Raw genomic sequence first — 13,722 nt, forward strand, 5'->3', positions numbered from 1 at the left:
ATTTGGACCCAGGAGTCTCCCAGACAGGGGGGCCTCCGATCTTTTGTTCCCATCTGTGAGGTCCCATGAGGCAAGAACTGCATCTTAAAGCTGATGCTGACTGGCTCAGTTAACCCCCTGCAGGGCCCTGAGCCCCCAGCTCATGGTGCCCTCCAGGACTTTCTGGGGGGTCCTTCTTTGTTCTTGCCCTATCTCTGGAAGCGGCCAATTTTCCCCTTGGACAGCAGCCGGGTCCTGGCAAATTTAGCCAGACCGGAATCGCAGCCTGTCATACGGCAAGATGGCCACACAGTGGCAGCAGATGCCCACCTGTAAAGCCGTGGGTCCCTCCTTCAAGGGACCCTTTACTGGAAGGTGCTCTTCCTCCACGCCCACACCCAGCGCCTTCCATCCACCAACCAAGACCATCCCCCACACCAGCCAGGTAGGAAGCCATCATTCATCCTCATGGAGACTAGAGACCATGTTCATCCTTTGCTGAACTCCCACGGCTGCCACCTGTTCTTTTGAAAAATTCCAAATCCTTTAATGTTACTCCCTTTAATGTCATGGACCTGCTCTTCCAGGGAGAAGGCAATTGTCACCATCCTTAATATCAGGGTTGTTAAGAAAGAAGAATGTGGCTGAAAAGGAAAGATAAACTTTAACAAGGAAAATTATGTTCCCAAAAGATACATTAAGATACTGGACTTTGATTCATTGACTCCTCAGTAGCTCACTTCACAGTCATTGAACATGCGCTTCCCGTCTGGGTCTGGGGAAGGGGACGATGGTCAGGCAGACCTAGTAACGGATATTGTCAACACATGTTCACTGAGCACCTACTTGGGGCTGGACACTGTTCTGGGTGCTTCTGGGATACCAGCGAACAACACAGGCAAACATCCCTGGCCTCAGAGAGCTTGACCCTGGCAGGAGCAGCAGGTGCATAAATTAAGTGGTGTGCTAGACAGTGATACATGCCGTGGAAAAACAAGTAGAGCTGGGTAGGAGGGATAGATTATAGTGTTAAATTGCCTGGCTGGGAGGGGCCTCACTAAGAGTTCACAGTTTTGTTTTTTTTTTTTTTTTAGAGTATTTTTTAATATTTATTTTTTAGTTTTCGGCAGACACAACATCTTTGTTGGTATGTGGTGCTGAGGATCGAACCCGGGCCGCACGCATGCCAGGCAAGCGCACTACTGCTTGAGCCACATCCTCAGCTCCTCGTTCACAGTTTTTAAAACTGAAAGTCCAAACAGCATGGTGAGCTCCCTTACTGTGTAAAATCATCGTGCATGAATCATGGCAGGAATGCAAATGTCAGGGAAAGATCACATGAGGAGACAGAAAGCCAGAGAGAAGCAAGGTACTCCCCAGGGTCCCCCAGAACTACACTGACTCTTTCAAAGGACAGCACCCCCGCTGAGCCAATCACTTTGCACTGGAGCCTGCTCTTAAAGTCTCCACCGCTTGCACACCTGTATTCCCAGCTACTCCCAGGCTGAGGGAGGAGGACCACAAGTTGAAGGCCAGCCTGGGCAACTTAGTGAGACCCTGTCTCAAAATAGAAAATAAAAAGGGCTGGGGGTACAGATAGCTCAGTAGTGGAGCACCCCCTGGGTTCAATCCCCACTACTACAAAAAAAAAAAAAAAGACTCCACCATGTGCCAACATCACCACCTGGAGGTCAAGATTCTAGCACATGGACTCAGCAGGGCTCAGGCACAGACCATCTCTGGCTTCTGTGTTGAGACGGGTGGGGGGCAGGGAGTCCGGTTAAGAAGCTGCCATGCATGTTCCGGTGAGAGCCAGTGACCGGGACCAGCAGCAGGTGTGAGCTTTGGAGGCTGACGTTCTTGAAGGTGCAGCTGGGGGGTCTGTGCTGCGTGGGAGTTGGGTGCGGAGCAGGAGGGCGGTGGGGAGGGGCTCCACGGTTGCTGTCCTGTGCAGCTGGGAGCAGGGAGAGGGCTTTTACTGCAAGCCAGGGACGTGGGGAGCGGGCGAGGGAGGACCCCGAGTTCAGGGCTGGCCACATGAACGGTGAAATGTCAGGGTGAAGCTGGAAAGCAGGCGGGTGGGCACCCGCATCTGGAGCTGAAAGGTGGGTACCAGAAGGTGCGATCTAGAAAGTGTCTGGCCTGTGACATGAGATGATAGTCAAAGCTATCACCAAGGAGTGAGATGGAGAGAAGGAGGAAGCTGAGGACTGAGCCCAGAGGCACCTGGAAAGGTGGATTCCACCAGGTCTCAAGGCCCAAGCAGCCTTCACTGGGACGACGCAGAGGCAGAGGGTCGGAGCTGACCCAGGCCTGGGGACCTCCAGCCTCTCCTTGTGCGGCGCTGGAAACAGGCTAGGACATGGCTGGAAACGCCAGCGTGTGCCCTGGAAGGGAACCCCTCTTGCCACTCGACCTTTATAGGCAAGTGTAAGGTCAGTCTCCCCAGCAAAGCACCTGGTCTGAGCTCAGGGAACCACCCGCAGTGCTGAGGGCACCTGAGACCCTGTGGGAGGTGGAGACTGGCTGGACTCACTTCTGCTTTAGGGATGGAGCCCCTGAAGACCCCCCCCTCCAGGTTCTAGAGCCCCCAGAACCTGGAAGGAGCCCCCAGGGTCTCCAAAAGGATGCAAATTGTCTGACCCAGATCCACCCACTGGCTGAGGGGTTCACCACACGTAAGCCCCCCTACAGGAGTGGCGACCCTCAGGGCTGACGGCAGGGATCAGTGGTTGCTGGCAAAGCTGGAGGAGACTTTGGAGAAACAGAGAGGCCTGGAGGCGTAGCGCAGAGGCACAGCCTGAGCCCTCTGGCCCTGGAGACCAGGTAAGGAGGAAGGAGCCGAGGCTCAGCCAGGGGTGCAGCCCGGAGCCCTGGGCTTCTCCTGCAGTCGCTCCCTGGGCTTCCTGACTTGCCTCAAGGTGACATTGCCAGTGTGGCTACCCTGTCATCTGGCCAGCAAATAGTCCCCAGCTACAGGGCTATCCAGCACAAGCTGAGCTGGCGATTCATGGTGACCTCCTTGGCAGGGAGAGCCCTGGCTGTCGCTGTGGTGATTTCCTCCAAGATGGCTGAGCCCCTGTGGATCGTGGAGTCCACCTACCCGTGGGAGGACCATCTGCGGAAATGGTGAAACCCACGCAGTAGACCAGGCGGGAGAGTCACAAAGCTTTCAGGAAGTTGTGCACGCAGGTGGCACTATGTCCAAGGAAGGAACTATACCCAGGGCCCAAAACAAGTGGTTCCGCCCCAGTGAAGGCTGCTTGGGCCGCGTGACCTGGCGGAATCCACCTTCCCTGGGACTGACCTCTCCGGGGCCTCTGGGCTCGGTCCTCAGCTTCCTCCTTCTCTCCATCTCACCTCCTTGGTGATAGCTTTGAATATCAACTCATGTCACAGGCCAGACACTGTCTAGATTGTACCTCTGAAATGTGGTTCAACATCTTTTGCCAGCCTGCCCCAGTACCAGCCATGCCGAGGACGGGAACATGGTCACGCGGGCCCAAGACTCAGAGGTTTCTGCCACTGTGGCCACCTGGGAGTAGTGGTCAAAAAGGGAGACACCCTCGGATCCCCTATAGCTGGGCATGGTGGGTGGGGTAGTGGGGGTGATGTATTCAGGACTATAGTCGTTCTGCATCCCAGGCAGCTGCCAGAGGCTATTCAGCAATGCCTGTCCACATCTGGAAGAGGGTGGGAGGTTATTTGACCCTCCCACGTGGTCTACTCTGTGACCCTCCACCTGGTCTGCTTCGTGAGACTGCTTGCATGTGTTCCTGCTAGATCAGCTGGGGTCTGTCCTGCCCCCAGACCTGCCAGATAGTCTGTACTTGTTCTAGAGTGTTGGCCTCATAGGAACCTGCCAGTCTCCATTCTGACCTCAAAGGTAACCTCTGGGGAATCACGGAAGGTGGCCCCAGGGCAGAGGAGACCTATTGCACAAGCAACCACAGCCTCAGAGGAGATGGTTGGAACGGGACTTCAGGGTGAAGGCGGTGGGCTGGGTGGTGGCTCAGTGGCAGAGCGCTTGCCTAGCACACGTGAGGCACTGGGTTCGATCCTCAGCACCACATATAAAAATAAATAAATGAAATAAAGTTATAAAAAAAACTAATAAAAAGGAAAAAAAAAAGTTGAAGGCAGTGTCAGGGTTGACCACCCCAGAGTGGATGTCCATCAAGTAGCCTACCAAAAAGGACCCAAAGTCATGTCCACCCAGTTTTCCTTCAACCAGCCAATGGTCAGATCCAGTATGGACTCAAAAAAGGAGGGGTGATTGGGTGCAGACTCTGGAGACCCAAGGTCACACGGGCTCTTCTGCTCCTGGGTGCTGCAGGGAGTGACAGGGAGGGACTGACATGCCTGCTCCTTGAGTCATCCGTTCCCAGGCTTGACCGGACCTGCCAGGTGCAGGTGACAAGGGTGGAGGAGCAGTTCCAGGTCAGCGGGGCCCCAGCTGTAAACAGCGGCCACTGTCAGATGGTGTCTCATCTGGAAGTCCCAGCCCAGGACTTCAGAGTCTGGGAGCTGTCCCCCTGATGGTAGAAATCAGCCACCCAGATGCCAAAATCATGTCCTTGGTAGGCAGAGTCCTCACAGCCACCACTGACTGTGGACTGCTCAGAGCCACAGGGTACGGGGCCTCAACTGCCTAGGGCCACCAAACAGTGTTGTTGGTAAGTAATATGACACCACTGCCCTTCTTAACTGGCTAAGTCAGGCCCCCAGGCCACCTCAGACCTCCCTGGGGTTTTGCTCTTGTGGCAGGCCCAGACCTGAGTCTAGGGCACCAAAAGGATGTGACCGTCACAACATCCTGATTAGCTTTATTACTATTAATATTCCAGATGCTCTCTGCAAGATCAGTGCCTTGTTTTGCCTCATATGTCACATACAGATCAAGTTCATGGTCGAATTGTTCTGTTTCCGCCAGGGGGGGGGGGCGGGGGGGACATACCTGGCTGTTCTCCTGATGGTCCAGTTCCACTCAGCAAGACCATTAGCAATGGCGGGTTGAAACTGCACAAAAGCGACTGTTAACATGGATCTGAGTGGGCTATAGGGGACCCCCAAGGATGGTGCAGAACCCCTGAGCAGGAAACCTGTGGAGATGCCACTAGCCCAGGCCCAAAGGGGACCCGGAAGGAAAGAGTGATAGAGAGAGCTCCCTGGGGCGCAGCTAGCCCACCTCCAGCTGCCGTGGAGGGAGCTGGGGAGGTAAACACCCCAACCTGCTCCTTCCTCCTGTCTTCTTCCAGAGACCCCCCATTGGCCAAACCCGGCTGGAAGCCATGGGGCAAGGGCACCCAATGATGTCATCCATTCCCATACAGTGTCCCTGGAGAAAAGTCAGGAAAGGGATGGAGAGGGGACCTGAGGGGCAAGTCAGGATCTCCGACACACAAGGGAGGGTGCCGTCTTAAGTAGGAGGGGTCATCTGAGCCAAGACCTGGAGGGGTGCAGTGGCTCATCTGCTTGTCTGAATGTGTCTCCTAAAACCTGGTAGAAACTTGACCTTCCACCTGACAACACTGGGAGGCGTGGCCTTTTGGGAGGTGTTTAGGTCAAGAGGACTCCTGTCTCGTGATGGATTAATGCCATTATCAATAGGCTTGACAGGGCTGGGATTGTGGCTCAGCGGTCTAGCATGTGCGAGGCTCTGGGTTGATCGAGGCTCTGGGTTTGATCCTTAGCACAACATAAAAATAAATAAATAAAATAAAGGCTTTTTTTTTTTTTTTTTTTTTAAAAAGGCTTGACCAAGGCAGTTTGTTTCTTCTTTCCTCTTTTTCCCTTCCACCTTCTGTCTTGTGAGGACACATTTTCCCTCCCTCTGGAGAGTGTGGAGGTCAAGGCACCATCTTGGAAGCGGAGAGCAGATCCTCACCAGACACCAAATGTGCCACTACTTTGATCCTGGACTTCCCAGCCTCCAGAACTCTAAGTAATAAGTTTCTGTTCTTTATGAGTCTTCTAGTCTCAGACATTTTCTTATAGTAGCACAAACAGACTAAGACCGAATTTGGTAGTACAGGAGGACATCACATAATGAACACTTCAAAAAGCAGAAGCAGCTTGGGAATGAGAGATGGATAGAGGCTGGGCCAATGGAAGGCCCCGCTGGAAAAGCCTGAGCTGCTGTGAATAGAGCATCGAGGGCAGTTCTGGTGAGGGTGCAGAAAAGGAGCCATGGGAAGGCCCTTTCTTCTCAGAGATGACTTACATGTTGTGACAGTCATGCTGATTCTGATTAGGTCCCAGACAGAAATGAGGAGCCGGTTATCGGAACCCAGAGGATAGGCCATCCTTGTTATAAAGTGGGAAAGAACTTGGCTGAATTGTGTCTGTGTCCTGGGACTTTAGGATGTTTGGCAAATGGTATCTTTAAGCTGTAAAGGGCTCAGGATGTGTGGCAAGGTTTCTCTTAATTCCTTACGGCAAAATGGGAGACAAGAAAAATGATTTAAAGAAGAAGAGGATGATTTATAATTAAAAGGAAGCAGACCATAAATATTTGAAAATTTCTTAGCTTGGCAAAGTAAAGAAAATGTGTATGAAGGAGAAAAAGCTGGGGTTGGGGTTTGAGGTAGAGTGCTTGCCTAGCATGCATGAGGCACGGGGCTTGATCCTCAGCACCACATAAAAATAAAATATATTATTTTCACTTATAACTAAAAAGTAAATATTAAAAAAAGGAGAAAAAGCCAAGAGTATAGCCAAGCAATTATATGATAAGGAGACAGTGTAAACAGAAGGAAACCAGCTGCTTTATAAACTTTGTATTTTGTTATAGCAGCAAAAACAGACTCATACACCCTTTCATCCTAACAACTCTACATAAGATCTGTGATCTTACTCTCCCAATTACATAGTTGAGGTGGCAGAGGACAGTAAGAATAAATGACGTAAAGTTGTGTAGGCTCACACAACTGAGACTTGGGACAGTTTTTTCTTTTTAAGACAGGGTCTTACTATTAGGTCAGCAGCCTTCCCTTCCCCCTCCCCTTTCATGGCAGCTGGGGGCGGGACCGAAATGGCCAATCAGAAGCTGAAATGGCACTGGGACCCCCAACCACCACGGTTGCTACTGAAGCAATAGCCCTGTCATCTCACATCAGCTCTGACCAACCCAGTGACAGATACCAACCCCTAAACTCGGGTTTGGCCAACCTGCTGTCAGTAGCTGCAATTTAGATGGCCTAGGCCCTCCCACCTCCAGCTTCCCTAATTAGCATTGTTCTTGTCCCCCCCACACACACACACACCTGCGACTTCCCCGGCCCTCACCCTTTTGCTGATGGGTAAACCTCGCCCAGGAGCGCCCCCTGATAAACCTTCTTCTGTGCCTCATTCCTGTTCCATGGTTCCTCATCTCACCCGCCCCTTTCTGCTCTCTGCTTACTGTGCTGTCCAGGGTCCAGGCTGGTTTTGAATTTGTGGGCTCAAGCGATCCCCCTGCCTCAGCTTCCTGAGTCGCTGCACCATTCCCAATTGTCGAAGTGGGATTCAATCCCAGGCAGTTTAGCCCCAGAGATCTGGCCCTTAAAACATGATACAAGAGCATGGTAGAGAAGAGGCCAGAACACATAAACCTGAGATCCACATTCAGAGTTGTTATTTATTGAGCACTGACTGTATACTAACCACTGGGTTAGGTGCTACGAGGGGGGTGATTTTTAGTGGGACAGCAATGTGGCATTAGGTCACACTGAATCACAGTGCGATGGTGACTTCCTTCCCAATTCTCCTCATGGAGAAGCCTCAGCTTGGTGCTAGTCTGTCTCTCAAAAACTCTTGACACCTGGTTTTCTCACTTTCTAACCCCCAAATTCATAGGCTCTGGTTAGATCAAAACATGGTTTTATTTTTATTGTCTTTATTTTTACAGTTGTGGGTTATTTAAGTGAATCACACTTTTTTTTTATTTACAGAGAAATTGCCACTTATTTTTTTTCCCTTATGGATAAATTTACGGAAGAAAGAAATAGCTGATTTAAAGGGACAATTCTAAGGCTGGAGACGTAGGTTGTGGTAGAGCAGTTGCCTAACATGTACAAAGTCCTGCGTGGAATCCCTGGTAAGGAGGAAACAGGCAGGGACAAGGTTGGGTTACACATTCAGGTGGTGCACAGCTATGGCAAGGTCACAAAGATGGTACAGAAATACCCGATGTTTAGAATACTTAGACATACTTTCTTTGTTTTGTGGTACTAGGAATTGAACCCAGGAGTGCTTTACCACAGAGCTAAATCCCCAGTTCTTTTTTTGATTTTTTTTTTTTTTTACTTGTTGGTGGATACAATACCTTATTTATTTATTTATCTATATGTGGTGCTGAGAATCAAACCCAGGGCCTCACACATGCCAGGCAAGTGCTCTACCACCGAGCCACAACCCCAGTCCCTCTTTTTTATTTTTTCTTTTGCTTAGGGCCTCATTAAATCGCTGCTACTGGCCTTGAACTTGCCATCCTCTAGCCTCAGCCTCCAGAGGTGCTGGGATTACAGACATACACCACCAAGAGCAGACGGGTGTGTGCAGAGGAGTAATGGAGGCGAAGAAGGGCTGGGTAGGGGTCAGGTCAGGGGGACGTGAACACCAGGGGAATCAGTGTGGGTTTCACTCTGTGGACCACAGCAGCATAGGCAGGGAGCACGGTCAGAGTCGTGCTTGGCAGGGCTCCTCTGGCCTGAGTGCAGGTGGGGGCTCAGGCAGCAGGGGGGAGACCCCGGGGGAACAGGACCTGGATGGGGTAGAAGGGGCCTGACCAGGAGGACTCAGGAGCCCCCCGAGGTCTCAGGCTGCACCGTTAGCCACCCGGCAGCTGGCTGCATAGAGGTGGACCCTCCAGAGATGGCCTTTCAGTCTGTCCTGCTCTTTCCCCCAGGTGCCTCTCCAGTGTGACTCACTGAGAACTTTCAGTGACCTCCTGGGCTCTACTGAGTGCTGGGGTTTGGATGTCGTCTGTTCCCGTGTTCTGGGGGCTTGGTCCCCTGTGCGATGGTACTGGGAGGTGGTGGCGCCCCAAGGGAATTGGGACCCAATGGGGGAAAGTCACTCTCTCAGTTCCTCTGACTCCAAGTTTCCAAGACCTGGGCCTCATGCGAGGTGATGAGGTCACGGGGGACACTGCTCTTGGAGGAATCAACGCCTCTCTCTAGGAGTGGATTAGATCTTGGGGGACTAGATCAGTTCCCTCAAGAGAGGTTTGTTATCAAGCAAATTCAGCTTTCTCAGTGCTCTCTTGTACTTTCTTTCTCACCATGGGGATCTGTCTTTTCTCTCATTTGCCATGTGACGCCATCTGCCATGAGGCCCTAGGAAAAGCTGATAGAAGCACTCTACTCTTGGATCTCCAGAACTGTGAGCTAAATAAACCTCTTTTCTTTATAAAGGACCCGGTCACCAGCATTTTTGTCATAGCAACAAAAAACAGACTAATACCATGAGTCAAGGTAACGTCAGCAGAAGCTAGCCCACCTCCGTCTCATTAGGTGGGGGAGTTGGAAGTACAATCAGAGAGGATGGAAAACGTGGACTCATCATGCCTCCTCGTTTTGTCTTTCTTCGTGGGGAAATGTCGATGTCTGCTTGATCGCTTAGGGTGATTCAATTTATTCCATATGATGAACATCTGATTTTCCAAGACCTTCAGCTTTAGTTCACTGAACAAAAGCCGTTCAAGGATCTTGTCCTGGAGCGCAAAGCAGGCCTGCAGCCTCTCCATTTGTTTTGTGTTCAGGTTATTGTTGTTGGCGTGGGCTTCCGGAGTCTTTGAATTCATGGCCTCCTCCTAAGCTCCCCGCCACCAGGAAAAGGGGAAAAATTGGTTATTCATGCTCATCCCTTCTTGCTCCGTGCCCCCATCTTAACCAGCTGTCTCACCTGCTTCAAAAGGAAGCACTTTTGCCATCTTCTGTGAGTGACAGTGGGGACCCAGCAAGGGAAGGTCACTTTCTCGGGCCACATGGACCCCAAACTCCCAAGACCTTTGGTTGCCTCTGGTTCATAGGAATGATCTGCCATTAACCTCAAGTGCTTAGCCCAATACAGCTGTCCCCAGAGTTTGTCTTTCCCGTGTGCCTCTTGGAGCATTTTGTCAGGGCTCATGGGTCCTTCAATTGCCGAGTCTCAGTGCTCTCACAGAATGCTTCCCCCACCCCCAAACTTCTTGGGTGAAATTCTTTCTTTTTTTTTTTTTTAATTTGTTGTTGTTGTTGATGGACCTTTATTTTGTTTATTTATATGCGGTGCTGAGAATCGAACCCAGTGCCTCACACATGCCAGGCAAGTGCTCTACCACTGAGCCTCAACCCCAGCCCCATTGGATGAAATTCTTTATCTTAGTTCGGTTTCCCTATTTATTTTTATATTCACATGGTGCTGAAGGATCGAATCCAGGGCCTCACCCGTGCACCCGAGGCAAGCGCTCCACCACGGAGCCCCAGCCCCAGCCCCAGCCCCAGCCCTGACGACATGCTCTGATCTCAATAACGCTCGTTCAGTTTTGCTGTCCTCTTCCCCTCAGCTAATAATATCACCTGATCCTTATTTTTGGATTCAACTACAAACTCCTGGTATTTAAAAACATTTTAATACAATTTCAGGTGTGCAAAAAAGTAATTATCATAACAGATATCTGCGTTCCCGCACCAGTTTAAGAAGGACAATATCACAAATAGAATTAAAATCTCCTATGGGCCCCTTCTCCTAAAATATTCTCCCCACCCCACCCTTAGACATCGTCTCCTCAATTGTGATCCTGAGCGTGTTTTCTCTGCAGTACTTGGGATTGAACCTAAGAGTGTTCTACTGGTGAGCTACATCTGAGCCCTTTTCATTTTTTATTTTGACACATGGTCTCCTTAAATTGCTGAGGCTGGCCTGGAACTTGCGACTCTTGTGCCTTAGCTTCCCAACTTGCTGGGATTATGGGTGTGTGCCACCGGATCCATCTGTAATCCTGAATTTAGTATTTACTTTTTCCATACATTTTTAAATCAGAGGCTCTTTTGCCTCTCCCCAATGACATGTGACAATATCTGAAGATAATTTTGGTTGTCACAAACAGGGTAAGGGTGTGATGCTGGACTCTTGGGTAGAAGCCAGGGTACTGCTAAACTTTCTAATGCACAAGACAGCTGGACAACAAATTATGCCACCGGGATGTCACCAGTGTCAAATTCGATACCTCCTCCCTTAGCATACTTTCACTACACATATACATCTATAAACAATATAGGATATTGTTTTGATTTTGTTGTTGTTCTGGGAATTTAACCCAGGGGTGCTTTACCACTGAGCCACATCCTCAGCCCTTTTGTTTAATTTTGAGATAGGGTTTCACTAAGTTGCTGAAGCTGGTGTTGAACTTGTGATCTTCCTATCTTAGCCTCTAGAGTCACTGGGATTACCTGTATGCACCACCTTTTCTGATACTATATAAACGGTATCTGCTAGAGTTTGGACCCGGAATGTGTCCCAAAGATTTGCAAAGCAGAGACTTAGTTCCCAGTTATTAGGAGATGGTAGAACCTTTAAAAGGTGGGTCCGAGAGAGGTTTTCAAGTCATGGGGGGGATATCCTCTACCACACCCCCAAACAGAGGCCTAAAAGTGATGGGTTGCCTGATCATGGAGCCTGAGACAAAATAAACTCTTCTCTTTAAAAATCGATTGTTTCAGGTATATATTATACAGACACAATGTCAGAGTCTACACTAGGTGCATTTCTTCTGTCTTTGTGACTGTTCTCTAAAGTTGTACCTAGGATGGCACTTGTATCTCTAGCCATTTGAAATCATATCACTTAGAGTAGCCTATACCATGGTTGAGGCATGTGGACTTCAAACATGAAGTAGGAGCATCTACAAGGTCACTATTTCACAGTTAAGACCACTGAGGCCTTGTGAGGGACATGTTTTGTCCACCACCACTAAGAGGTATCTCCAGAGTAGGGACGAAGACCAGTTTTAAGTTCCTCAGTCTTCCCCCATCATCCTTTCACTGTCCTGCCCTCCACTCCCCAGTCCAGCAGAATATCCCATAACCCTCAGCTGATGCTAAATCCCCTCTTGCTCACCTGACAGTTCTCTGAGGAGGTGGGCTTGAGTTCATGCTTCACCAGCCAGTTGCTAAGCAACAGTAGAAGGAATAGGAACCCAAACAAAACTGGCTTATAGCTTATCAACCAAGCCACCAAAGCTCCCAGGGTGCCCGAGGAAGCAAGTATGGCAAGGAAATTCCTAAAAACAAGCATCAGTTCCCCCAACATTGTGGCATGGAAGAACACGGGCCCCAGGACCCTGCCTCAGTCCCCTCCATGACAGGAGGCACAGCCACTCACTCCTGAGTCATAATTAGTCCCTTCCTCCCACCCAGCTGCTGCATAACAATGTTAACTACACCTATGTCTTAAGCACTCACTGTGTGCCAGACTCTTTGACAGGCAGTTTTCAAGCACGTCTCATGACTTCCTCACAACAGCCAGGTGATGCACGCCTGGATCCCAGTGGCTCAGGAGGCTGAGGCAGGAGGATGGTGAGTTCAGAGCCAGCTTCAGTAACTTGGTGAGTTCCTAAGCAACCCAGTGGGACTCTGTCTCTAAATAAATTATAGGAAAGGGGTGGAGATGTGTCTCAGTGGTTCAGTGTCCCTGGGTTCAATCCCCAAATCAAATATCAAGCTTTATCAGATTGTTAAATGTGCAGACCAGTCAGGTCAACCCACAGGGTTTAAGACAAGTTTCAACAGCCTGCCACCTCAAGTTCCATGTCTCACAGGTAACCAGTTCTCAATCTTCTAGTTGTTTCCTTGGCATTTACCTTTATATTCCTAAACATTATGCTTATACTGTTATTTCTTGATTTCTCGACTTCCATTTATTCTGGGATGGACCTTGAGGATTTAGCTCTCACTTGGCGCCTCCTGTGACCCTGCCCTCAGCCCCTCTCTTCTCTCTCCCCCTCCAATCTTTTTTCTCCGTGCTCTCAGTATAATTCTATCACTTTGGTAAAACAAAATTCATTGACTATGTTCATTATGCCACATCAATATGTTGTGCTGTGATTACATTTTCTTTTTTTGCATAGCTTTCTTATTCTTCCTGGATTAGTTGTCTCTTTTTTTCTCCTCTTCCTGTTTACTTAGTTGTTTGTTTTTAATTTAACTTCACTGAAGTACAATTTACAGTAAACAAATACACCTATTTTGCATGCCTAGTTCATCGAGTTTTGCTGAGTATTTACACCCCTGGAACCATCACTCCATTCAAGCCAAATCATTTCCATCCCTGGCTTTGATAATCCTCTCCTGGTCTTTGGCGGTCAACCCCTAACTCTTATTTCAGGCGACCACTGACTGGATTTTATTCCTAGAGATGAGTTTTTTTTTTTTTAAACCAGTTTTTGTATTTTATGTAAATGGCATAGTCTTGTTTGAAAACTAGTCTTTGAAGAGACAGGCGACTTAAGAAGGCAGATTTATAGCCGGGTATGGTGCGGCATGCGGGAATCCCACTTACTTGGGAGGCTGAGAGGCAGGAGGATCGGAAGTTCGAGGCTAACGTGGGTAATCAATGAGACCCTGTCTCAACAAAAATAAATATATTAAAAAAAAAAAAGGGCTAAGGATGCTCCGTGGAAGCGTGCCCTTGGGTTCAATCCCCAGGACCGTGGGCAGACACACAGGCTTCTAAATCTGTGTAACAACTGGAAAGAAGCTCGAAGAACACATGAACTGTTCC

The 13,722-nt window shown here is 49.5% G+C and overlaps 1 protein-coding gene across 1 annotated transcript; it reads right to left on the reverse strand.

Moving 5' to 3' along the window:
• Positions 1-9,469: 9,469 nt before the first annotated feature.
• On the reverse strand, positions 9,470-12,252 carry Tex46 (testis expressed 46). The gene is made up of 2 exons (XM_026403559.1): positions 12,061-12,252; positions 9,470-9,772 (listed from the first exon to the last, which is right to left on the reverse strand). The coding sequence occupies exons 1-2, from the start codon at positions 12,250-12,252 to the stop codon at positions 9,470-9,472; spliced, it is 495 nt and encodes a 164-aa protein (XP_026259344.1).
• Positions 12,253-13,722: the final 1,470 nt, after the last annotated feature.

The sequence above is a fragment of the Urocitellus parryii genome, chromosome 11 (genome assembly GCF_045843805.1).
Source record: "Urocitellus parryii isolate mUroPar1 chromosome 11, mUroPar1.hap1, whole genome shotgun sequence".
NCBI classification, from domain to species: Eukaryota; Metazoa; Chordata; class Mammalia; order Rodentia; family Sciuridae; genus Urocitellus; species Urocitellus parryii.

Bases quoted from the DNA above. Each gene is read 5' to 3' on its own strand.
- Tex46 (XM_026403559.1), bottom strand. From the start codon at position 12,252: ATGTTGGGGGAACTGATGCTTGTTTTTAGGAATTTCCTTGCCATACTT. The intron at 9,773-12,060 runs GTGAGCAAGAGG...CGGGGAGCTTAG, and splicing joins CCTCCTCAGAGAACTGTCAG to GAGGAGGCCATGAATTCAAA.